This window comes from Dromaius novaehollandiae, chromosome 3 (genome assembly GCF_036370855.1).
Source record: "Dromaius novaehollandiae isolate bDroNov1 chromosome 3, bDroNov1.hap1, whole genome shotgun sequence".
Classification (NCBI taxonomy): Eukaryota; Metazoa; Chordata; class Aves; order Casuariiformes; family Dromaiidae; genus Dromaius; species Dromaius novaehollandiae.
The window spans coordinates 63,409,308-63,435,852 of NC_088100.1; the positions used below are offsets into that span (position 1 = coordinate 63,409,308).

The 26,545-nt window shown below is 38.8% G+C and overlaps 2 protein-coding genes across 9 annotated transcripts in view; both read right to left on the reverse strand.

The window, feature by feature from the left end:
• Positions 1 to 415: 415 nt before the first annotated feature.
• Positions 416 to 17,437, reverse strand: ALDH8A1 (aldehyde dehydrogenase 8 family member A1). Of its 5 annotated transcripts, none has more exons than XM_026120742.2 (7): positions 16,824 to 17,148; positions 12,396 to 12,543; positions 11,809 to 11,964; positions 10,261 to 10,410; positions 9,343 to 9,599; positions 8,668 to 8,880; positions 416 to 7,312 (listed from the first exon to the last, which is right to left on the reverse strand). In XM_026120742.2, the coding sequence occupies exons 1-7, from the start codon at positions 16,986 to 16,988 to the stop codon at positions 6,860 to 6,862; spliced, it is 1,542 nt and encodes a 513-aa protein (XP_025976527.1). In that variant the 5' UTR covers positions 16,989 to 17,148; the 3' UTR covers positions 416 to 6,859. The 5 variants fall into 5 exon arrangements, with proteins under 5 accessions (XP_025976527.1, XP_025976548.1, XP_025976538.1 ...); XM_026120763.2 differs by having other exon boundaries at positions 6,017 to 7,312; positions 11,809 to 11,937; positions 16,824 to 17,437; XM_026120753.2 differs by having other exon boundaries at positions 6,017 to 7,312; positions 16,851 to 17,144.
• Positions 17,438 to 19,539: 2,102 nt separating this feature from the next.
• The window catches only part of HBS1L (HBS1 like translational GTPase), a 65,985-nt gene continuing 58,979 nt past the window's right edge, over positions 19,540 to 26,545 (reverse strand). For all 4 annotated transcript variants that reach the window (XM_026119727.2, XM_026119745.2, XM_064509007.1 and 1 more), the window contains 5 exons: positions 24,783 to 24,873; positions 23,090 to 23,198; positions 22,388 to 22,488; positions 21,271 to 21,415; positions 19,540 to 20,186 (listed from right to left, as the gene is read on the reverse strand). In XM_026119727.2, coding sequence (XP_025975512.1) covers positions 20,175 to 20,186; positions 21,271 to 21,415; positions 22,388 to 22,488; positions 23,090 to 23,198; positions 24,783 to 24,873 — 458 coding nt within the window. In that variant the 3' untranslated portion in view covers positions 19,540 to 20,174. The remainder of the gene's footprint in view (positions 20,187 to 21,270; positions 21,416 to 22,387; positions 22,489 to 23,089; positions 23,199 to 24,782; positions 24,874 to 26,545) is intronic.

Here is a 26,545-nt window from a genome sequence, read left to right on the forward strand (position 1 = left end):
TACATATTTAAAAACCAGACAGAAAGGCAACCTCTTGCTCAATTTTGTTCTTGGATAGAACATTCTCATCGTCACGTCCAAACTCCATAAATTGCAATAACCTAGCCAAATCTCCAAAAGAACTCCTGGAGATGCACTTTTTCCCCCAGTGGTAAAAGACAATGTCTCCCAAGCAACGAAACACAATATTCATTGGTAAACAAAGCATGTGCCTAAATTCACCACTGTCCATTCAGGAAATACGTTTTTTACTAGCTTAGTTCTACCCCCACTGGGGAAAGTCGCTTTGATTGGACCCTAGGAAGAAAGGAAAAGTGAGTCCAAGTCAAGATGACAGCAAAAACAACTGGACCAAACCACCAGCTGATCAAAAGTAGATACCAATTTATATCAGCTGAGAAGAATGCCACCTCCCTTGAACCTTTCTTCTTAAGATAAGGAAATTTTATTATTCAAGTGAATCCACAGTGCTAAACACTACAAACAAATAGCAGTCTATGCTTTAAAGTGCTCAGAAATCAAAATTATTTTTCTTTGAGGCTGTATTCTCCCCATCTTCATTCACAGGAAGAAACTGGACTGGGTGGTAAAGTCTCAAACCAGAGTGAAAGTCTCTTTGGAAGCAAATGGATTAATATCTCAGTTTACCCAGCTTCGAGCAATACCTTTTCACTGAGTAAAACTGGATAATCTCTAGTCATAGATTGACTATGAGATTTCTTTTAAGTAATTATTGTAACTGGAAGACAAGGTTTTGGAACAGGTATTTCTTTGTTAAAGCACCAAAGTATAAAATTACATATCTGAATACCAATACACGCATATACATATATTTTAAACATAAAGCAAAGGTTACAAAACATTTCCCCAACAAAGGAAGCAGCCTGAAGCTTCTCACAGGAACCAACCAATTTAGAAGAATCTCAGAGTAACACTAACAGCAAAATCTTATTTTAATTGACAACAAACTTTTGCGCACAGGGTTGTTGCAGGATGCCATTTTTAACCCCTGTGCCATATGACTCAAAGCCACAAGCAAACAAGTCTAAAGATACATCTGACACTCAAAAAAAAAATCCAAACTGTGCATTTGAGGAGGCCAAACTGACAGCTCTAAGAAAAATGATTAACTGTAGGAATATAATTATGGGCTACAAAAGTATCCTTTCCATTCTCAAACAGCATAGTTCTTTTCTGGGAGCAGAATAGCACAGGAAGGAGGTAATTTCCTAATCAAATTTCCATGACTATCTTATCATAGCTACTCAATGTCCTGTCCATGGTTAACTGGCTCCAGTATCTCCTTGGAAAAGGGTGAGTGAAATATAACCATTAAGCAAGAGTGAAATTATCCATTTTCAGCTAACAAGTACGTGAAAACATGGATAATTTAGCACAAGCTCCCAAACAGAACCCCAGACTGATGCCCGGTTATTTCCACCAAAAAATATTTTGGCATTCCTCCTGAGGACAAAAGCTTGCATTTTCAGCAGGTAAACACAGTTAATTCACTCAAGCCAAGTAACTGTAAACAAGTCCATTTAAAAAAATTAAGGCAAGATTAAGAAATGTTTCTTTTATTTCCTTTTTTAAACAAACCTTTGCAAATGCTATTTTACAGCTGCGGAAAGTGTGACTTTTGCCTGACTTTTGTGTTGGCTCAGCCAAACTTGGAGAAAAACAAGAAATCTCTCTGTAATACAGTGTAAACCCTCACTTCAGTAAGTACTGTTCCCAAAGGAACAGAAAATTCAATTACTAAAATGGCAGTACAATCTTTTTTTTTTCATTAATTCAGGAGTGCAGAATTAATTGGACGTGTTTAGTACTTAGCAAATGAATCTGTGTCCTTACTTCTCCATAATAAATGGTCTATAATTACTTATAACTCTTCTCTGGAACCAGGAGATAGCTCTTAGCATTGCTCTCAAAGAACCATTTTGCTCTCATGGGGACTTATATAGACCTCATCATTAGAGTATCTGAACACTTCACAATGCCTCTGGTATGTAGGGAAGCATTTTTATTTCTTCTAACACATAACCACCCAAAGGCCCTGCTTGCCTACATAACTGTAATAAAGTTACATGAGTACTTAACTGTTTTGCTTGGTGGTACACTCAGAAATGCCTCCCTACCAGCTCTCATTTAGCATCTGCCTCACACCTACCTTGTCCCACAGTGTCCCTCTTCTTACCCCAGCTGAACTGGGAGGCCCAGCAGATGTTCCCAAAGCTAAACACAAAGACTGAGTGGTCGCTGCCACATCTCCCTCTTTCATAAAGAGCATGTTCCTAACCCATAACATATTCTGGGCTAAAGGGTTCTTTTGCTCCCTTCTGTAGGAGCATTTCCATTTTCTGGGAAGCGATTAAATATAGCCTATGCCAGAGCAGGGCATCATAAGCCAGGCCCTAGCCTGGTTAAGACACTCCCCCAAGTGAGAGGAAGTCCATCAGATGCACTCCACCACCCACTGTGTTTAAGAATTCAAAATCTGCTCTTCCAAATGCCCTCCTAATATTGTGCATCCACCCCTCACCAACCTCTGTAACTCCTGTTCCCTCAAGTTGTCTTAGTAAAGCTGGTGTTTCAGAAGCCAAAGGACGTCACAGCAAAGGGACTGAGGTCTAAGCCCCATACTAAAAGAACTTTTTTCCAAACTGGGAATCATTTCAGTTACTCTTTCCTCTCTCTGCTCCACATCCTTTCAAAGATATGAGAAATAGATGCATGACGTGAGAGTAATCCTATGTACAAACATAAAGATTTTTTGCACTTCCAGCACACTTCTGTTCATCCCTTCCAAGATCATACTGGTTCCTTTCAGTTGCAATGATGTAGCAGAGCTCATGCTGAGTTCTCCTCGGTTGAGTTGGCTTTGGCTGAGCTGGTATTCTCATAGTGACCGTGCTTTTTCCCTCATGACCTCCAAATCTTTTGTAACTGCTCATTTTCAAGAGGTGGCAAGCACCACACATGGTTTCACGTGCAGGGTGCATAATTAACTTTCAGTTGCATTAAAATGCACCCAGTTTACCCAGCGATCCAATAAGCGTGCAGGACTGCCCTCTTTTCATCATTATTCAGCAGTCCTCACATAATCTATAAGTGCTGCCAATGAGGATTTTACATGTTTTAGATTAACAAAGCTAGTGCATTGAGGGCCCTAAGGACAAGCATCACCATCCAGGCAAAAATAGAGCTGAGACAGGTGTTGAGCAAACATCCTTCCAGACCGCCTTGAGGACAAGCCTGACAAAGATCCACATCCCGTAAGTCCTAAGCTCCCTTAGGATCCTATTTTCTTTTTTTTTTTTCCTTGTTGGAAGAGGAAAGTCTTAGAGGTGAGAGATCTGACTCAACCTGTGAAGGTATCTTAAGGTATTGCTTTTTAAGCTTTGGAAATTCCAAAAATGAGACAACATCCTAACTCTCATTCTGGTTCTGTACCTGTAAGTTAAGCGGGAAATCTCATTTGACCCAATAAGGCAAGAGTCTGAATTCTGTTTTCATCACTGGGAGTTAGGCAAAACAAGAAGCATTTGTAAAAGTTACAAACGCTGTGAGAACAGGGATGTAATTTGATTTGAACATAAACACTAGAACTGATCCATCTCCTCTGCAGGCTGTAGCTAGAATCTCCCTAAGCAAAAAGTATTTTCAAGCATTATACAATAGCTAGATACAGATGTAAACATACTAAGAAGTGATCTGAAAAAAGAACAAAAAACCTATACTAACTGTGAGCTGTAAACTATAGCAAATACATGACTACCTACCCACGTAAAGTAATCATCTCACGCCAGTGATGTAATCTTCTGGTGTTAAGTAGAACTGTACTTATTCTATCTGTAAGAATTAACAGATGGAGCAACTCTCCATGGTTTACCTAACAGTAATTAAACAAATCCTCACAATGGCCACATGATTTCACTCACAAGCCAGGGCAGCCTACAAAAAAAACCTTTGCTGCAGGGTTGGAAAATTCCAGGTTGCCCAGCCCAGACAGCTCCACAAGACCTGCCAGCCTACTGTCTGGGATCCACTTGCCTCATCCTTCAGGATATCCTCTTTGCTGCACACCGAGACAGAGAGCAGAAAATTTAGGAACAAAGCAGCCATAGTAGTGACCATCACTGTTTACAGAAATTTTTTTTTTTCACTTTGACAACTTAATCTGAAAAATAGAAGAGAAAGTTATCCATGGACCTTGCTCTACTAGAAGTCAATCTGAATAAAGAAAGTATGGGAAATTTCCTAAAATTTAGGATGTAGAGAGAATTCAGCAAACCTGCAGACAGGCCTCTGTTACAAGAAGCTGGCCTCTCTCACACGAGCTGCTTTACAGGTCACTTTGCTGCCACAAGCAGCAGCTGCTCTCGAGGGCAGGGACCTGAGGCTGGATGTGAACATGTGAAATAATTGAATTCCCCTTTTCTACAGGCACAAAAAGAATTCTCCCTGCTAGTTAACACACACAAACACATACATACACACACATACGTGTATACAGACATATGTAACTATTCAGCTAAAGGGCAAGACAGGAGAATAAACAAGACGCTTAAACTGCACCTTAAGCACAGATCAGAAGGAAGGAACCATTATAGATAGAAAAATGCAGATAGAGACGTTTGTATTCCCACAGGGATCTTCTTCCGCCCGAATATAAGCATTATCATTATTGCCAGAGGACCTCCTTTACCTGTCTGAGGCACTGGACATCACAGATGACCAAATAGGTTGCTCCAGGAGATCCTCTCTGAGAAAAACCCACAGAGCCATGCTAGATATGGAGCCACCAACTCCATATCCCTCACCCAAGGAGCTCAGAAAAACCCCATCCTCTCTCCACCTAGTACTCCACCTCTCTGTAAAATACCTCGGCTATCTTGGGCCAGAAACAGGCAGATGACACATGCACATACTTGTCTCTTGAATTTGGAATATGTACAGATATATCACACCTCATCTAATGCCAAGCCAAAATCAACACCTGAAAGAACAGTCAGCTCATTAGAACAGTCCAGGTAGGAGAAGGAATCCTTCAAAACCTATTACTTGTGTAATATCCCATCTGCTGCTGTTGCTGAAAACTCCTGCTCTCAAACTAATGAAGCACTTCACAGCTTTTGGGTTCTTTGCTCCTCCAAATAGGGTTTGTAGGAAAAAAAAAATGCAGAGTGGAGCCTACACTAATATAGCTCTTCATTTCCCTCCTAGTAGAATGAATGACTGAGGACTAAAAATCAAAGCAAGGGTTCTGCTGCCACCACATGGTTATAAACAGAGCTGGACAGAGTTTTAAGATAAAATAAAACATTTGTGCTTCTTCACAAGACAACAATTCATTGAGCCTATCATTTTTATCTATTTTCTTAACTCATTTCCAGTTGTGGGTATTCATACCAAATCTATCAGATAACTAGTTCCCAGCCCATCTGGCAAGTCTCCCCTGCAACCAAATTGGAGAAAAAAATTTCAAGGTTCTTCATGCTCTCAGATCTTTTATGGGGTACATTCACCAGGCAGCCAGCAATGCCAGAACTGCTCAGCTCCCTGCTGTCAAAGACACAGGAAATGTGGATTTGGCTTCTGGCTCCATCTCATGGAGCTTCTTGCCCGTCACGGGTGGAATTAGAACTGGAAATGTTTTTTCTTTCTTGGGGTGCAGAGGAGCAGCAGAACAATTTGCTACTCTATTCTTTCACGTGTCTAATCAGTAATAATTTTTGTCAGTCTTTGTGTATTTTAGAGGAGCAGTTTCTTTCTCAACAGCTCTTAAAAATACCCAAATGACTAGTTAGCCCTTCTCAGAATGCAGGCTTTTGTAAAACCCCATACAGCTCTTTCTACTGTGAAGTTCAGCTCAAAATCTGAAAAACAAATCACAGATGGCTGCTCTAAAAACTCAGCAGGAACACAGTCATCTTGGGTGAGGGGGTTGTCTATCCAGATTTATTTCTCTTTTTGTGGAATGTGAACAACTTTGTGAGATATTTGATTTAACAAAAAATCTGTAAATGAATCAGGGAAAATTTCCAGTATTTTTACTTTTTTGTGACAAATATTTCCAACAGTTAGTTCTCTTAGGAGTCACTTCCAGCCTTTATTAATAAAGAATGACATTGTCTATGTTCTAGCCAAATCATTGTTCAGGGAAGTGAAAAACACCATCATTGAGGCATAGAAGTGACAAAAGGTTGTAATTTCAAAATAATTAAAGAACAAGTCTCGTGATGATTCAGCTATATACCATAAAGCAGGTTATAATTAAAATATTTATTGTCTCTGTACGTCATGAGAATTTCATGACCCTATAGCTTTATACAACATGATAGATTAAAGATACTGCTTCAGGCATTTAGGAGGCTATAGCATTAGTCCTTGTCTGACATCAGTGAAGTGTAAAATGGATTAGTACATGGAACATACTATTTAAAGTGGAAATGGGCTGATTCCCATTACAATATCTACCTCACAATGTACTTGCCTCTTTGTCCCTCATAATTCACCAACCACATATACAGTTGTATATCATCCTGTCTCCAGCCTGCCTTCGAGGGAAAGATTCTTGAGATAGGATTATTGAAAAAACATTAGGATCTGTGAGATAACCAACTCATCTGGTTTGGGATGGGTTGGCTGTGGAGTCCACACTGAACTTCCTGTCTCACACGAAAGGCTACATTCAACATTATCATCTGGGGTGACTGTTTTCAGCTATCATTGATATCACCTGACCAGAGTTTAAGAAAAAGCTGGCCACAATAGTAGTCTGTATTCCAGAAAGACATTCATGGTAACACAAATAACTGTCACTTATTTCACCCTAAATCAGTTCCATTGACAGGTGTCAGTGCTTTATTGTGATAGTTTTGATCTCAGTGAAGAACTCATAGGAATCCTTTGCTCCTTCCCTTCCCACACCTGAGGCTTTCATCCCACCAAATGGCAAGTTCAGGTCTCTAACAAGCCAGCAGTTGGTCCACACCAATCCAGACTGTAGTCTTTGTGCCACCCGATGAACGCGACTCACATTGCTGGACCATACAGTGGCTGCCAAGCCATATTTGACACCGTTGGCTCTTTCAATCGCTTCCTCTTCTGTATCAAATGCTACCACACATGTTACAGGACCAAAGATCTCTTCTTGCATGCAGCAAGATTCATCCTTGATTTCTGTGATAACTGTGGGCAGCATGAAATATCCTTTCTGGTTGCCAGCTGAGAGAGCCAAGGAATCCACTCCCTCTCCACAGAGGATCCTGGCTCCTTCGGCCTGGGCTTTCTTCACATAGTTCCTTACCTGGGGAAGCAGCAGTAAAATGTCAGTGCTAAGACACAAAATTCTGAGATTTCATCTTTCCAACCTGGATAAACAAACAGGAGTCCAAGAATACATCCAACTGGGTCACGCCACCTTTTCTTCCCTCCTAAAGACAGAGTCATTCCCTAGCTTTTGTTGTTATATTTCTGTAAAAGTAAGGCCAGGTCTCTCTTGCTGTAAAAATAATTGTTCTTCCTCTAAACACTTATTAGCCTAGTAGGCAAAACTGTTGCCCCTTTTCTTCTTCTACACGTTCTCAAAAGGGTATGACCCCTGGTGAAAACAGAAGTGGGTCCCAGAGTACACCTTGCTTCTTCCAGGAGCTTGGGCAATTTGTCACATACTCTGGGCCATGGTCCACTCATTCATTTCAAGAGATCAGTTATATTTTTCTATCTCATAGGCAGGCTTGTTAAATGTTTACATGACAACAGGATGATGAAGCCATGAATACTATAGAAGATATCATCAACAAATAATTAAGGCTGTTTCCATGACTGCTGCTTGAATGGCATGCTACCTTGAACACACAGGACACGCTATTCATCTACTTCTGCTGGTTTGGAATCATTGGATAGTTTCTCTCCCTACAGAAACACCACAGATATATGACATCTTTCTGCTTCTCTTTTTCTTCTTTTTACTGCCTTGGTAAGTTCGACTCAAAAGTCCTCTGTGGTGCTACAGAATATGAGGAACTCAAGCAGTGGGTGTTTTTCTACCAAAATAGGCCTGGAGGACCAGCTTAGGCTTCAGACAAAGTTTTGGCTTCCTCTTTCACTCCGAGGTTTTTCAGTCTGCTTCTTGCTCATACTAATTGTGTCAGGTAGTTTTGGGATATGAGTATGTTCTCCTGGACTCTGGCTGAGTCCAAAAAAACTCATTCATATAAGCCACTAAAGCAAATTCTGTTTAGCTATGCATTGTCTGAGCTGCCCTCTAAATATATGCAATTCTGAATTCCTGCAAGCAGTCTTAGATAACTGTTTTTGTATTCTCCAGCATTTGCCAAAGAATAACACGTAAAAATGTTATATTCATTTCTCTTATCAGGCAAATAAGTGAGCACAGCAAATGCAATATCGAAATCCATGAAAATGCTGCAGTAAAATTGGTCAACTTAAGTTTAGAATTTAGACAATTGCTTCACAACTGCTGTCTGTTGTTTAAAATTATTTTCTCACACACAGTTGATTTTTTCCAGAGTAATTCTGTGATGCCATATTGGCAATGGAAACTTTACCAACAGGACACCTTATAACAGCTTTGAATCGTAAACCCACAAAGTTAACCTTTGAGGATATGTGGACCTTGTCCTCAACCTCTGAAATCACCTTTTGTAGCCCTCTAAATGATGAGGTCAGCTGAACTCCATGTAACGTCACCTTTTCTAGATGCTCTTTACTTATTAGTGCTCCCATGTCGACAGTAGGATCTGAAGGGCTTCCAACCTTCCACTTCTTAGTCTCTTCTACAAACCTCTTCAAAAACTCATTATATATGCCCTTCTGAACAAAGATCCTGGAAGTGCAGAGACAGATCTCACCCTACCGAAAAACAAGAAAAACAAAAGTATCTGTTCACATTACCCTGTGTTATTGATGATTACCAGTAGTTACTTCCCCAAAATGGGACTTGTGTGCTACATCCTCAGGAGGGTGTACCTCTTAATTTATTTCCAGCATATCAGCTTGCAGCTAGAATTGTAAAAAACCTACTTCCTTGAGGGAATATACAGTGTTATCTATATGAGAGGCTAATGACATTTTGTTACTTTCTAATGGCTTAGGAAGAGCATACTCTTTATTATTTTGTTTCCCTGTTTCTAGAAAAAGAAGATAATTTCATATTCTTCTATTTATGGCTTACTGACAAGACCAGATCTTAAAACAGACATTGACAATTTAGGATGTAGATTCAGAGGCATATGTGCACACACACACACACACATACACACACACACACATACCCCCTTCCTGCCGTAAGCACAGTTCTGAACAGGGAGGTACCTGGTTGGCAAAGCTGGACCTTACGGTGGCAGGGATGCATTGGTTCAAGTCAGCATCATCAAAGACGAGGGCAGGATTCTTGCCTCCCAGTTCCAGGGAAAGCTTTTTGCAGTGAGGAGCACTTTTCTCTGTGATACGCTGGGCTGTGAGTGTGCTTCCCGTGAAGGAGATCAGCGGCACATCGGGATGGCAGACAATAGCTTCTCCCGCCTTGGAGCCCGTACCAAACACCATGTTCACCACCCCATGGGATATTCCTTGTGAGAAGAAAGGCACAAAGTGACTATACCTCCTTCTTTGCTCTGGGGTATTCAATTCATTGTGTTTTGTCTTTGAAGTTATAAAGTTACTAATAATTCTAGAGTGACAATGATTAACCCTTAACTTACATAGTAGCTGAAACACATGATGTTTAATAACTTTGGAGGGCATGGGTTGAAAGAAAAAACAATTTCATTGATCTGTCACAGCTGCCTGATATCCATCATCAGAGGTTCAGTTTTTAGTTATTCTGTCTTGGGGCAAAAGCAGTTATCCTCCAAATTTTTCTTAATAGTTCCCATGGACCAAATACAATGTTGACACAGCGACCAAGAGCTGATTCTCACTCTCTCACTCTCCCATGGTCCCCTGTGCTGGCACCACGGATGCTGAAAATCTTTATGGGGAATGCAGGAGTGGGGAAGGAGACACACAAAGACTTTTCGCAAGATAGTGGGAAAAAATGGGAAATAGCTGGGGATGGGGAGATGGAATAGCATGAAGACAGGGACAGCATTTTTAGTTCTCCAATGCAATATTCAACTACAGTAACCATCTTCTCTCAATTCTTCGCATGCTTTCTGATTTCTACAACAAACATAGTGCACAAATAAGCAGACCCACCCTAACCACTATCCCTAACACAAAGGGACTTACCTGCTTTTTCAAAGAGCTTACACAGCATCCAAGCTGTGACAGATGTCATCTCACTTGGCTTGGCAACTACAGTATTTCCACATGCAATGGCAGGAGCTATTTTCCAGGTCAACAAGTATAGTGGCAAATTCCAAGGACTGATTAAACCAGCTGCATAGCAAAAGCACAAAAAACAAGAGTTCAGTCTTATTGCAACAGAAAATTTGATTCTCTAACCTCAAGTAATTATAAAACCAATTGAGATTTATGAGGGGAATTGAGCTATGGCTTTTATATCCATACAATTGTACAAGAAATCCACAGCTAAAACTATTTCTCATAAACAATGATTTAAAAAGATTTGTGTAAATGATTACCTGAAGGTGATCAACTGTACCCTCTAAGTGAGTTTTGCTGCTGTTTTGGAGCAGAATCTTATGTTCACAGTTTGTTTTTTAGTGTTTTCTAGGAACATTAACACAAGGCTAGCCACTCAAACTATTTACATCAATCAGTCTGTGGTAATATCCTGTGTGCACACACTTCGCCAACAGCAACGGTTAAGGCAGTGCGAGTTAGCTCAGCCCACTCTTTCTTCTGTTCCTCATAGTTTTTTTTCTGATTTAAATATTAAAAGAGCATCCATAACATACTGTGCATATTTTCCTGCTAAATTTTAGCCAAACCAATTCATGTAAAAATTCCTATTTCCACAAACTGCTGAATCACTAAAATTTGTTCAGTAGCTGCCTTTGGGAATATTTTTGCCCCACACATTTGTAGCAAATAGTGAAAAGCAAGCTGTGACTGACAGGTGTGGCTGCTCATAAAACTCAATTCCTTGATGTTTGACTGAGTGGACACAGGAATGGAGCTTCACTACTTGAGTGACTTTTTTTTTAATGGGAGTAATTATACCAAAAGTCCTCATGTTCTCCATTGCTCACAGAAACTGTTAAAAGGATCCTCTAGCTTAGCCAATTTTATTTTTAAGAATAATTCAAATATTAATTTGGAACATTCATATATAATTGTATAAAATATGTAATAACATAATCATGAATCCATTTCTGATGCTGAGCACAGTGACTTTATTTCTGAAGCAGTAGCAACATCTAGTGGCTGACTAGAGCAATTCCCCAACTAAAAAAGCCTCAAACATCTGTCTACATGTCAGACAGGCTGAAATGTCCAATTGCATACTGCTCCCCCAAAGCCAAGAAGGATTTAGCTATCCCAAGAGAAGTAGCAGCTAAGGGTTCTGAAAATCCCGTTGATCCACAGCAGTAATGCACACTTACATACACAGGCACATGTGTACAAAGTACAAGAGAAATTGTGAGGGTGGGAGCTATTGGGGATTTTTTATTTATTTTTTTTTTTAAGAAGAATTATCCAAATAGCATAAATTATTCTACATTAAGTTGTTCATGCTTTAGCTGACTGGTCATGTTTAGCATGAAATCCAGATATAGTAAAAGTTAGCTTTGGAAAAGTCCTCTTTCGTTGTTGAGCTCTCCTCAGGGTAGACACCCTGCCAATCTTATCAGCACTTCAGAAACGCCATACCAATTCCCACAGGTGTTCTTGAAGTGTAATGCAGATAACCCATGGCTGCCATCTCAGTGCACTCTGTCGTGTGATGAAGGATGGAAGAGGCAAAAAACCGGAAGTTGTACACTGCCCGAGGGATGTCCACTGTCCTAGCAAAAGTAATAGTTTTGCCTGAAACATGAACAAGCACACTGCTGTATTACCATGACCAGAAAATAGCCCATCTGAACACCACCGCAAACAGTGCTTTAAATTTTGCTCTGAAAACTATAGCTTGCATGTTTTGGGGGAACTGTCTTTTGTTCGGTGCCCAAGTAATCCCTGGCACAGCGTAGTCATATGTCATGACAACAGCTTCCCTGTACTACTGCATTACAAGTAGATAACAGTTGAAGTCAACATTTAGAAATTCCGAAAAGCAAGCCTTAGACTGCCACAGGAATACAAGAATCAGTGACAACTTCTACAAAATTAGTGCACATCAACTTAAAGTTGCACCAACAGTTCACACTATACTAAAAATGAGGATCAGACCCTCAATTTCAATAATCAACAAGGCACTCATTTTCTCAAAATTTGAGATCAACAATTGCAATTTTTACCCTGATCCTTTGACTCTGCTTGTGCAAACACTTCCAGATCATGTTCTATCAGGTCTGCCAGTTTGTTGAGGATCTGAGATCTTTCCAATGGACTTTTTGAGGACCAAATTGGGAACGCATCTTTGGCAGCTCTGACAGCAGCTTCCACCTAAAAAAGTGAAGCAGGGTTGGTAAATATTCATGGAGGGCTTTAGAGAGAGCCTCAAACAATCAGCATATTTGAGAGGTTACTAATGCAAAGCACATTGTTCAGACGACTAGCTTTTCAGAGTTGTGACTGCTTGTAGCTTCTCCATTTTCTTCTTCTCAAGACACTGTCAATAATGTTTGTTAGGTTATGGGACAGCATCTCTCTTCTTGATGCTCTGTTTCTCTAACTCTTGCTTTTCTCTCCTTTGCAGTAACTTGTGGGCAGTCCTCTAGGCCTGGAGTGGCCAGACGAGATGGGTCAGCTGGCACCAGCAAGTGCTACCAGTCCAACCCATTCAGAACTTTGTTTCTCACAGGGGGAGCACAGGAATCTGCTAGAGAGAGTATCCAGCCGCAGACCAGTCACAGTCAGGTCTTGCCCTATGGGACTTACTGGGCAACAATGAAAGTAAGGGGATGGAGAAGGAGGAGTAGACTATGCCCTGCTAACCTTTCACTTCCTCTCCACTTCCGCCCACTTAGTTCAAGAAAGGTCTGAGAATATGTTTATGGAATAACCACCCAGAAACATTTTTATTCTTACCCAATCACAGTTGGAAACCCACTCATGCCCTCACAGAATATATTCCTTTCTGAACTCTTGGAATTTAGATATTTATCTCATCAGATATCTAACAAAGTCTGCAGAGAAGAAAGATTATTATATGCATTTATATAGATGCATACCATCTACATCAATGCTGGTATTCTACCTGAGATGCATGTAACTTCTGCCTATTGCTGCCATGGTTCTTCAGCCTACCCTTACTGAACAGTGGCAGAATATCAGCGTTTCTCTGAAGCGGACTAGGCTTTCATGAATTAAAATTTACCAGAAAGTTCTCTCTCTGTCAATCAGTTCTTCTGGGCTCTTAAATGAAAGTTATCTGGATCTATTGATTTACAAACTGTTCCTTCTAGATGTTTACCAGTCTCTCAGATTACTGAAGGTTACTAACACCCTTCCATATTTTAATTAATTGCTCTATTTCCCTATTTTTGCTTCTTACATATCACTTCTTAACAACTTCCACTGTCTGACATATGCATCAAGGTGGGCTTTTAGTTTAAGCTGTTTTCCTACTTGGTTTCTCATAATTTTTTTCATAAATTTCTTCAGCCTTGGGAAATCTTCCCTGGTCAGTAACTAAGAGGACGTTGATGTAATATAAATTAGATGGTTCTGGCCTGTTACTAATGTTGTCACATCACTTGTTTCTATGCAATCACCACATATTCCTTTCCATAAGTTCCACAAATCTGAATTCCAAAATTGTTCCTTCACACTGTGACAAGTGCCACAAAAATCATCAGAACTATAGACACTCCAATAATGTTTTACTAAAGGGGGCACAAAAGCTCAAGTAGGTGGAAATCCTCAATTTTTTTCCCCCTGCACATCAGACTCTATAGTCTACATAAAAATAAGAGCCAGAGGTGGAAGGACAGAGAGATACTGGTATGGAGGCCAAGGCGGGAAATAAACCAACATACACAAGGTCACACAGACCGCTGGCCAAGCCCAGAAACCTAGACTCTACTCTTTTGACCACAGTTCAACAACCCACAGCTCAGCTGCCAAAGCCTGCAGGTCATCAGCTATTGAACAGCTGGAGCAGGGCCAAAGCTGGTCTGCAAAAGGGGACCTGCAGCATGTTGAGCGAGTCGGGTATGAATGGCAGGAGCTCCTGGAGTCTGGTATCCTCTGACTTCTACATGCAGCAAGAAGGAGAAGCTCCTACCTCATGTAGAGGCAAGAGGTGACTGGCTCACGCAGAGCTTCCCAGCTCTCAACAGAAACTCAGTGGAACACATATCTACAACCTTGTAAAGAAAAATATGATCTGGCACACTATCCTGAAAAGGTTCACCCTCTAAACATCTATACCTCCCCTACTCCTTAACTTGTTCTTCCACCCTTCTGTCATTAGGTGCCATTGTGGTGCTGCGTCTCATCTGCTTTCTTCTTTGTTATCTCTTCCACCTGGTGCTGCATGCTTCAAAAGAGGGCTGATGTGAAGTTAAGGCTATCTGCACTCTTTAACCCTCCAGCAAGTTTTGAAGCAACAGGAAAATGCAGCATTTTCATAGACAGCAGAAGACAAAATTAGCAGAGCAAGGAATGAAGTGGCAGTAGACTGATCCAAAAAAGTAAGAGGAAAAAGATAATTTGTACAGAAGGACTCAGAGGGAAGACAGGTTAAGCAGCTGCTCAGTTTGCCTAGCAAAAAGAAGCAAAGAAAGACACAAAGAAAACATGCATGAGAATTCAGCTATAAACTTGTGTGTCTGAAACACTTCCTCCTGCTTTCCTCTTTTGCACATGAAAGACCAAACACCAAAGAACATACAATTCAGAACCATCATAAAAGGTTGATACTAAAATATATTACACATTACACATTATACAATAGCATTCTCAGGGTATTCTGTTCATTTTTCTGCTGGATGATGCAGAGGAACAAGATTCTTTAAAGGGAGGTTTGCCATGCCTAATTCGCCGTCACAACCCTGCGTTTTGGACGTACAGGGCACCTACTTAGTCTGCTTTGGTGCTGGCTTTCTGCAGCTCAGGACATCTGTCTAAAATCCTGAAAAACTTTGTGCTGGTGTTCTATCACTGAAATGGCCAGCGCAGCTGACCTAGTTTTAAATTCTGGGGTCAGCAACAGATTCTGACTCATTCCTATTTTGCCTCCTACTTTCCACTGAAACCAACCAAAAAGGCCAACAGGATGCTGAGTCTTGCTAGAAACTAGCAGCCTGAGTGCTTTGTCGAATCTAGCCCTCAATGCTTATTTTGATTGTACTTCAGCATGTTCCATCAAGCATCTGTGGATATCAGCTCTGCAGAGCCCTCCCTTTTTGTGTGGCTGACTAAGGGTAGGAGTAAAGCACTTGCTAACTTCAGAGGGGTTTAAATTGAGTTCCAGATCCCTCGCATAACCACTAACTTAGAAAGCTAAAAGAAAAAAAAAATCATTCTTTATATACCTGTTACTTTAGGTATATTTGGACTATAGTCCAGAATGGCCAGCAGCCTACTTTTGTTAGGCTGTCCTGGCATTCTCACAAAACTCCCATTTTAATGCTTCTGCAAATGAATAAACAGGAAGATTTGCACCTGCACATCAAAGAAAAGCCTTTGCAGGCATAATTAGTGTTGGAATGAACTTACACAAATGTATTCTAGCAAATCCAGCCTGTTACACTTTAACCCTTGGTCATCAACAACCAGCAAATATTTACCCAACTGAAATTACAGTGCAAAGGTTTCTGCTGAAAGAAGCAAAAAGCAAGCGGTCAACAAGACTGAAACACAAGTGAAGGGAACAAATACACACAGTAGCAGCTTGTTTAAAAAGTATTTTGAAAATGAAACAATGCTGGACACTATTAGTCGACATTTTCCGAGCCGTTTGTATGATCTAGCCTTTTCCAGTCATTTCTCTCCACACTGAATCTGAAACACTATGTTAGATGCACATTTTTTGGTCACTTATAAGTAGCATCAATGAAACTGCAGTTCCCAAAAATGAGTGGCATGTTGCCCTATCTCACTTGAACACATATAAGGTACCAAGACACATTCATCCCACTAGGGAGCACAGGACTAAAAAACATTGCATGTCTGCTCCTATGGATTGATGAAGACAACAAGCTACATTATAAAGGAACGTACACTCATTGCAGCCAGTTCCTCACTCACACTTAATATCCAGCTGCTAATTTCAAAAACAGAAAGGACTGGAAGGTTTCGACCATACTTTAAGGAAGAGCCAGCAAGACAATATCCTTTTAAAGGACAACAACAAGCAATCGTGACACTAGGGCAGAACATGTTCGCTTGCATACAGCGGCTCTAAGTTTGTTCACAGAAGAGACCAATAAAACCCTTTTCTCTCTTCCTGAACTGTTTATACTTACTGCCAACACAAGTATTGTTGGTAACCTATGTACAAGACATCTCTTTCTTGTGTGAGCTGGAAGAGCTACACTAAAGTAACTCAAGCTCTGTTGATTTACACCAGCTTAGGACTCAGCCTGTAACTTTCTAATTGCAAAATGTAAAAAATTAGAGGTATTCGCTGCAGCAGCAATAAATCACCAGACATTATAATACAATCAAGAACTTATTCATTGAAATGCTAAGGGCTTAGATGTTTTTCTAGTCTCTCACCTTTTACTCTCTACCACTCCAGGCACTCACATTAACTGCATTTAACGTTTTCTTTTTACCTTTTTGTACATTTGGATAGTACTCACTTCTTCTTTGCCACTGTCCGGCACCCTGCAGTAGACATCTCCTGTTGATGGATTATAGGAGTCTATGTAGGAGGAACAAGGAACAAATTTGCCAGCTATAAAGTTTTCCAGCACTAAAAGAGTCTTTGAGGAAGACATTGTTAGCAGCTTGCTTTATCTATGATTATTTTTTCCTAAGAGGCGTCAGTTTAAGATTAGTAGTTTTGTATGTGTTTGCACTGCTAGTTTGAACTCCTCCCTCTCTCTCTCTCTCGTCTTCTCTGCGTCACTCACTCAAAAGTGGGAAGAAACCCCAGCAGCAACAGCAGAAACAAAGAGGAAAGGAGGAATAATTACTGTGTTTGTGATACTTGTTTTTTCTCGCAGTTTAAGCACAGAGGCAGAGTCAGCTAAGATCTTAAAAACCTGCTCTTTTGTGTGTGCAAAAAATAAAATATTAAAGAAGGGGGGAAAATAATGGTTTGACAGGTAAATTTCTCCCTGTCACAGTTTTTCAAGGTACAGAAAGCAGAAAGTCATTTTGCAACTATTATATCAAATAATTCAGTACCCTCAAGCCCAGTTTGGGACCTGCTCCTTACCATCAGACTATATATATATATATATATATATATATATATATATATATATATATATGTATATAATCTCACAGAGGCGCTTGGACTGGCATCTCTATAGCTCATGTTTACTGCTTTATCATCAATAATTTTGCTTGTAATGACAAAAAACAATAGTTCTCTTAAAAAATACATTTTGAAAAATAACAAATTATCTTTTTCAATGAAAATATCCCCCAAATATGGGATGCCCCAACCAGTACAAGAGGCTGAGTGGTCCTTCAGTTAAAAACTGTTGAGTTGTGAAGCACTATCCTACATGGTACCCTTTCTGGTATGCTGCTTAAATCTAGTTTTTAAAAAGAAGCTAAACAGGGGCTTTCATGCTTTCCTGTCCATGGATATTCCAGTAGAAAATTTCTTACTAGAGAAGCCTGCTACACGTAACTAAAGTTTTGCTTTAACTTCCCGAAAATCTGAAGCACCCCGTAACACAGTAGAACACACTAGAAGACATTTTTCTCCAACATATATTGTTTAGATTATCATTCATTGTTCTAAGACTATCCTTGCACTACCCATTTATTCCAACCACCACAGCCATTTTAAAGAGTAGTATTTTATCCCCAGGAGACTGTGAATATCTAAATCAGCAGTTTACAAATTAGACCCTACACCACTGTCAACCCACAAAACTTCTTGTGAATCAACATGCAACTGCATTTTGATTAAATAAAGGTGATATGGTTTTATTGCCCAACAACACATTTATTCATCAGCTATCTGGAGCCTCTGGGTAGAGCTCAGACCAGTGCTGAAAGGTAATGCAGCCATGTGTTGAAACTGGAATATTGGGAAATACCTCTGGCTATCCCAAGCTACAAACCAGGAAACCATGCAATAGCTTTTCTGCAGTCACAGAATATAGAGCCTTAAAATTTAATGCATCCATATGTGAAAGGGGTTACCAGAGATTCATTCTCAGAATCATGTTACCTTACACACAAGCAAAAAGGATTATACTGAAGTCTTAAAACTGAAGACACATGCTTCCACTTGTAGAATTTCAGCAGACTCCTGACTTGAAACCAACCTAAATATTTTCTAGGTTCGAAGGCAAGTTCAAGGGGAGCAGGTTCAACACAGGAGTTCGGCAGCATCAAGTTCTGGAATCCTACAAGCATGGAAATCTTTATGGCTGGCACCTAAGTATTGAGAAGTATTTAAATGAAATTTATGGACTACGGGAAGTCATAACAAACAGTGCATAATTCACAAGATAGCTTCAGTTTGGACAGTAACAGTTTTCAGATAATGTTCATTTGTAAGATTTGACATCAATTCATTTCAACATACATCATCATGGATACTTCTACAAACATGCACGCAGTCAACAGTACAATTTACGTATGTCAAGTGCGCATATGTGATGAATTGAGGCTAAGCATACAACTGCAAAAAAGTTACCTCTCACTAGTGTGGGAAGAATAGATATGGACAAGCACAATTACATGACTTTGCACTAAATAACGATCATAGTTTTCTGTATTCTTTACTGCTCAAGGCATGGCTTTACTTCAGTTAACCGAAGTAACTGATGCTTTGGAGCAAGTTCTTTCCCTGCACTATAAGCTAGGATCAAAATAATAGTCTTCTCCACACTGCATATGAGTGGTTCCTAAGATACTGGAGTCCTCTCCCAGTTCCTATAAAAAACTTTAAAGCTGTCATAAAATGTGCCTGTCCTGCATTTATGCTAGAGATGGCAGAAGGGCCCAAAAGAACTCATCTGTCAGGTGGTTTAGCTTGCCCTCTTACTGAAAAATGGGACAGAGTTACAGGCTTGAGCAAGCACAATAATCTGATTTTAGCATACATCCCAAGATTAACCTGCCAACTAGTGTTCAGAAGAGCACTAAATCTGGGTGAGAGAGAGATGTATATATTGGACAGTAGGTACACAGAGGAGTAACATAAGAAGAGCTGAAAATTAGTTCCACAGAAAGAAGTCAAAGGCCATTTTTGCATCTTAGCTTACTAATTTGTATTGAAACATATGAATTATGGAAATCAATAAATGATTTAACAAAATTTAGAAGTATTTAAACAACAAGAGATCAAGGAAGCAAAAATTATGCTCAGACAAAGCTATTTTATTATTCTTACATTTTAAAAAATAAAATTAGCCAAAGTTGGCACAGCTTCCACTACAAGCAAAAGAAACTTTAAATAAATTTTGGGAGAGGAAAACAATCCTGGGATAATACTACATGCCATTTTCTGAAAGTAAATAGTTCTTTTTTCCCTGAATATGCATTCAGCTCAAACCTCAAAATATATTAGACCGATTAAGTTACTTTACTGAATTAACGTGTGCAGCAAAAAAGCAAATCAAAGAAAATACGTAAACAATTTATGGCTGGAAGTAAGGCGTTTGTTTCGTGATGATTCATCATCTTATTCTCTAATTCAACTTTCTAAGCATGTTTCCATCAAGCTCTTTAAGGGGTTAATTCCACATGGAAAAATACATGGACTTCTGTGATGGGAAAGTGCAACATTAACAATTCCTTGTCAGTTGGCATCTTGTTCTGCAGTGGGAGGGACTGATGAAGGGCTCCCCAGAAGTCTAATACGATTTGACTTTCGTCATCATATTTTGCCCCCAGCTGATTGCACTTGTTGCTTCAACTGAAGTAACTGGATTCTTAAAAGTGTGGATATCTGATTGCATTTTGGTTGGATTGTGGAAGTTCTGGAAGCACTGTCATTCTTTAATCTATAAACAAAAGCAAATGGAAAAAACCTCTGGTGAAAAACAAAGTGCTAACTGTAAAGGTGAAAAACAAAGTGCTAACTGTAAAATGGTCATAAATTTTTCAACATGATACTGTGAACTGTGGGGGAAAAAAGTAATTCCTTCTGCTCTGAAATTCTCTGGAACAAGATCTCAAGTACTAAATAGTAATTCCCAGAGAATAGTCAGAGTTATTCAGTGCCCTGTTCTACAAACATCAAGTATCATAGATTTAAATAAGATCCTATTCACTTGAAGTTAAATTTAAGCATAAATGGGTGCAAGATTAAAGCCTAATTCTGGATCCTATTTAAGACTAGACAAGTTAAGAGCAGTAAAGCACCATAAGACACAGAGCTTCTGATAGACCTAGGACATTATTCCTATACACATTGGGAGAGGCCAGAAATTGTCAAGCTCTAGTTCCATTTTGACATTAAATGACTCAGCTCTGAGTCTCTGTATAAAAATGTGGTTCATGTCACTAAATTTCTCTCCATCAGACCTAAAATTTTAACTTAAGTTCTAATCCAAAAATGATAGCAAGATTTTGAAAATGACAGAAGGACCTTTGTATTTTATTCTCCTAATAGAAGGAGAAACATTTGTATTTACCTCCACAACCTGTGCTTTCACCCACTGAAATAGGATCAGAAAATGCCTACAGGTATCGGTAAGGATCAAATGCACAACTACCTTTAACATTCACAGAGTAAAATCTGGGACACAAACAAGCCAGAGTAAAAATGGCTAACACTTCTTATTTACAAATGACTTTTCATATATTTATACAGTCGGTTCGATTTCAGAAAGACAGATGCGTATTAAAATCCTGAGAGGTTATTTTTAACTGGAGAGAGGAAAAAACAACATTCACAAGTTCTAAACAAATGTTCCTTAATAAATTGAACAGAACTGTGGCAAATTTTCCTTACATCTTGCTGAAGAATTGTCTCTTTTTCAGAAGAATAAACTCATTTTTCAAGCCAAAGGGTGTAAAATCAAATCCTTAACAGTAAAATCAATTCCTTAACAGTACAGAAAGTCCATTATGAAAGCATCATACCTCTGTGATAACTCCGGCAGCAACAGTGGAACCACCGTAGCGTAACATAAACCTCCCAAGCTCTTTAAAATCTTTATACAACTCTAGAGCTACAGGTCTTTGAGTTTGTAGTTCTATTAAAGCATTCTGTCCTTTAGTCAGGAATCTGCAGGGTTAAATAAGCAGACAGTCCTATTGCTAATACATATATGCATTAATTAAAAGAGAACAATGAGTAAATGAAAAAATCATCCTGTAAAGCCAAAAGAAATTACAACCACCAAAGTCGATCTCAAATATAAAGAAGGCCACAAGACTGAAAACTCGTTTGCCTGCAGCATACCTTTTAAAAAGGCATTTCTGTTTGTTTCAAAAACTTCCAGGGAAGGGCATTCATCACAACATTTGGCAAATTGTTTCAAAGTTAATTATCCCATTTAATACCTACTTTTTACACCTAGTACAAATCTGTCTTGTTTCAAACCCAGTCCCAACAACTAAAGAGGATGTGGGGTTCATTTACTTCACCAGTTCATTATTCTGTAGAAGTCATGCTTTTTCTTCCATTACCTTTCAGCAACAATTTTAGCTGTGCATTTTCTGGTAAAGGATTATTCTGATGATGTCGTAGCTGTCAAACAACACTTCAACCCAAAGACAGCTTTAAATAACTAGGGGAATATTTCCATAGTTTAACTTAAGAATGGGAAGAAAACAGATTCAGAGAAACCTAAATCTGTTGTTCTTCTCCAATCCACTGCCTAGCACAGTTTATTTTAGGCAGTAACTCACTTCCAGAAGATCCCATCCTATTCCTATTTCAGGACAAAAAGGGATAATGTAAGAAATTTCTTTAAGTGCAGGGCTAGTGATCTGGAATTCACTCCTGACTCTGCAAGTGACCTCAGGCAAGTCATTTTCCTTCTTGGATGATCTGTACTTAGTACACAGGATTCAGAATTTCCACTTTATAAAGCACTCTGAAATCTAAATGAAACCACTACAAAAAGGAAAGTATATTTTTATGTCCTTATGAACACATTATTGCTTCATAACAGAACCTACTTAATTTGCCACATATTAACCAAAACTCAGTTGCCCATTCCTCATGTAATTATTAACTATTCAACACACTTACTTAGGTTTTTTCTTTGTCACTTCACCAGTGCTTTTGTGCAGGACGCTCAATAATCTTCTAATAGTAGCAGGTTCACTTACGGTTTGATAGTGTAAAAGCACCTAAAAGAGATTTATTTTTTCAGTTATTAAACTTTCTAAAATAAACAGAAATCCTAGTTGTCAATACTTGAAAACATTAACTTCTTTTCAGACTGATTTTGTAAACAAACATTCATAAAACTTCTCACAGGAATCTGTACCTCACATTCAATAACCTTTCTTATTACCTAATTTCTTTATCTCTGCAGATATGACAAAAAGGTCATGTATTATTTAATTATAAATACACTTTTCATTTTTTAAGTGTTTTGTTTGTGCCGTGTCAGTATAGCTCTGTAGCATGAATGATTTTTTCAGGTATCTTGCAACCAGGTGCATCACTATAATCTTATACATTGAGTGCCTTCTCAATGAACAGCCTAACCTGACTCTGATGAAACATCATGTTCTTTGAAATTGCTTAGCTACATATCAAAAGCCAGTATAAGTACGCATGAGCAGCCAGAATAGCACCTCACATCCTCTTCAAATTACAGAAGAATTAGGTATTTCAACCAGAGGGGAAAAAAAATTTTGGATGCCAAATGCATCCAAAATGTGGGAGAGAGGGGAAGGGGCTGAGTCACATATAATGAAAACAAGAACTTTCAAAGACACTCACAGGAAATCCTTTAGTGATCGGAACCTCAATATTAAAGATGAGAATCCGAGCTCTGAAACGAGTACAAACTTTAATGGGTTCCTTGGGATCACAAAATACACAGCCAACACTACAAGAGGGGAGAACAAAAGAAATTGATGCACATCATGACATAAAACTGTTAATCACTGCACTGAAAAAAGATAAATATTTAAGAGCAGAGACAACAACACTTCAATATAATTAAAAAAATATCAGAATATCTCATTAAAACCCATAGCCAAATTAATTCCTAGATAATGTCTATGGTATTTTGTGGGTATGCATGAAGAGGTTTGTCTAGTTCAATGAACAATTACATCCATTGCTAAACAGTTTCTAAAAATGTCATTGTTTCCTGTACTTAGGTGCTTTGAAGAATTAGACTTTCATTAGAGATTATTTGTTCCAGATCAACAGCACAAAATGCTGTGCGTTGCCCAAAACTGCAGTGTTACTGCCCACAATTCAACTGTTTGTTGAACAGAGGAATATCAGAACCAGGACTGTCAAAACTTAAGGTCTCTCATCAGCACTTACTTCCAAAAAATCTAATAAATCATGTCACGAGAAAGCTACTGCCTTTTACAAGTCAATAAGGCAGACCAGACACAGCTTTTTGAAAGCAGCTAATTTTCACCATCTAAAACAAAAGGAAAATTAATCCTACACAGAAAAACATGACCAAAGAGAACACACAGCACAAACCCGTAAGCCAGATGAAACGGAATTTCATCAGACGACTTAAAGCTTAGTACCTCTTGTTGACAAATCTAATGTACCCCCAGAAGACAAATGACATCAAAAGTAAAATATTGATCCAAGCCTCCATTCAACAAGTAGAACAGTATTTCTTTTCCTCATTTATCACAGAGAAACACACACCATTATGAAAAGGAAAGACAGAAAAAATCCTGTACTTTTTCCTCAAGAGAGCATAACTTCGCAGAACCATCAAAGCAAGGAGTTTTTCCAAACAGCAGCTTGAAAGCTTGATGTTTGAAGTCCGACTAATATATAGAAAAGCTATTCAACTTATGGATCCAACTATCTAGCCCGAACAACAATTGACAGACAGCAAATACGTACCCCTAAAGATTTGAGGCTATGCTTAGCATGAAACCTATAGACTAAAATATACACTAAAAGCTATTTGCTAAATGTCTTACTGAATACATTTAAAAAGGGTCAGCAAAACATTTACCAAAACAAAAAGAAGATAAGTGTGTTAAATAAACAGCTTCCCATCAGTTAATTTGTCCAGTTTTAAATACTGGTACGTAATGGCAGTTGTTTCGATAAGTATTGTTAGAATGATTATGATTTGATAAGCTCTTCAGAAATCTTTTGTTTCATTTAGCAACTAAGAGCTAACTAATTAAACAATTAAGGTATCTGAAGAGAACTCTTAAGGAAAAAGTTTTGGAAGGTTACCAACATCAGCACTAGGACCAAGTAAGAACACTAACAGCACTCTTCTGAAGTTGCCGTTGTACATATAGCAGATGTTTCCAACGTTTGTACATGCAAGCCAGGTGATATGCATCACTTTGGTTTTAAATATCCTGGTAGCCAAATCATTCTTCAAGTAAACCGCTGATTGTGAAGTGTAATAGTTATAAAGCATTTCATTAAAAACAAACCGTTACTTAGACTGAAACTCAGTTTTGCTCACTTGATTTTGATGATATCCATGCCGGTCAAAGTGAGACTAACGTGATCTCCTGCTGCAGCCCAATCAACTGGTTCATCATGCAGTGTAATTCCTGGAAATGAGTAAGAACAGAACCTCACAGTGAAGTACCTAGGTTCTGAGCTACAAACAAACAGCTCTGTTTGGGCCATTTGTGCTTCATCAACCATTACTCATCAATTTTCAATATGAATGGGTTGAGAGTAAAAGCTTTTTAACTGAGAACACTGAGGAAGCATTTTTTTTTTCCTTGGTGAGGACACACTATTCTCTCACCCCACCCTGCACAATAACATGGCTTTATTTAAGCCAGAAGAGGGGACTTGGCAGTGCGGATGACGCAGTCCCGAAAATACCACAGTACTAATATCTCTGTCTGCCCCACCCATCCTTTGATGCACACGCATGCCCTAGACCGCATCTTTCATATACTTTAATAGTACTGTGTCAACTTTCATTTACCTTAAGTGGGTTTGTTGACTCTTTCATAAAAAAGCGTAACAGACGCCTTTCGTTCACAACGAAATTGCATCTATGAGAAAGCACCTTTAAAAGTAATTTTATTCTGATTTTTAAGTGCATTCTAAATGCTTTAAAGATAATCTGGTTGATGGGTGAAGATAAAACTAATTGCTCCCGACTAAACATTCTGAAGTTTCCGGTAGATGCCAAGAAACACATTTCTCAGCAAGAAATCACATTTTATAAATACTGCACACATTTATAGGATCTAGTTCTATTTCATTGCAGATTGCATTTATTGATTTGCAAATCTGTTCCCAAGACCACCTGTCAAGATATGCCAGAAAACGTCAAATGTAAGCATGTTATGCACTGTTTTTTAAAACAGTGTTGATAATTACTTCACATGTGTCACATGTAATTATAAAGTTCAGCCTCTTGAAATGAAAAACTGGAATCCTAATGTGCACACTACCTTTAGTTAACATTGTATGATAAACTAAATTACCCCCTCTTTATACTACTAAAAGTACACGCTTAATGAACTAACTCTCAACCTTTATCTACATTTCAGCCATATGAGATGCACTACACATAAGAAAAATCACAGAACTGTATCATCAGGGGATTCTCAGAGAAAATATCTTTTTCCATGCCACTTCCCCCACTCCCACAGCTGATTGAGGGCTGTGACTACAGCAGTCCGATAACCCATACTCTAGTTATTGTAACATTTCCTTGCATTGTGAGCAATGTTTACAAAGGTATAATCCAGCATACCAAAGAGCTTCCCAAATTAGCACTGAGTAAACCAGTTTTCGAATCAGAACAGTATAGTTGCATCAGCACATTGCTGGATCCAGGCTAAACAGCTAGATTCACAAGCCCATTCATTTATTTGGAGGGCTTAATTGTTAATTGATTGGTCAATGTTGTAGGAAAATCATAATTTTACCTTTGATTTTGCATATGAAACAAAAAACTCCACAGTACAAAGACAGCAAGCTTAATTATGAAACAGCTAAACATTTAATATCCTGACTTAACTATTCCTCTTTCCATAAATCAAATGTGTTGATAGTGTTTTAAATCCAATTTTCTACCCCTTTTTAGCTGCTCAAGACAATTATACACTAAAAGTTCATATACTATAAAAGGTTCAGTGGCAAATATTATGAACAGCACAAACTTAATCCTCAAGTTTTTTGCATCTCATTTGTAAGATTAATTTCTAAATGTCATCCAACATCCTCATACTTTCTTACAGCAGTAACACTCCACAG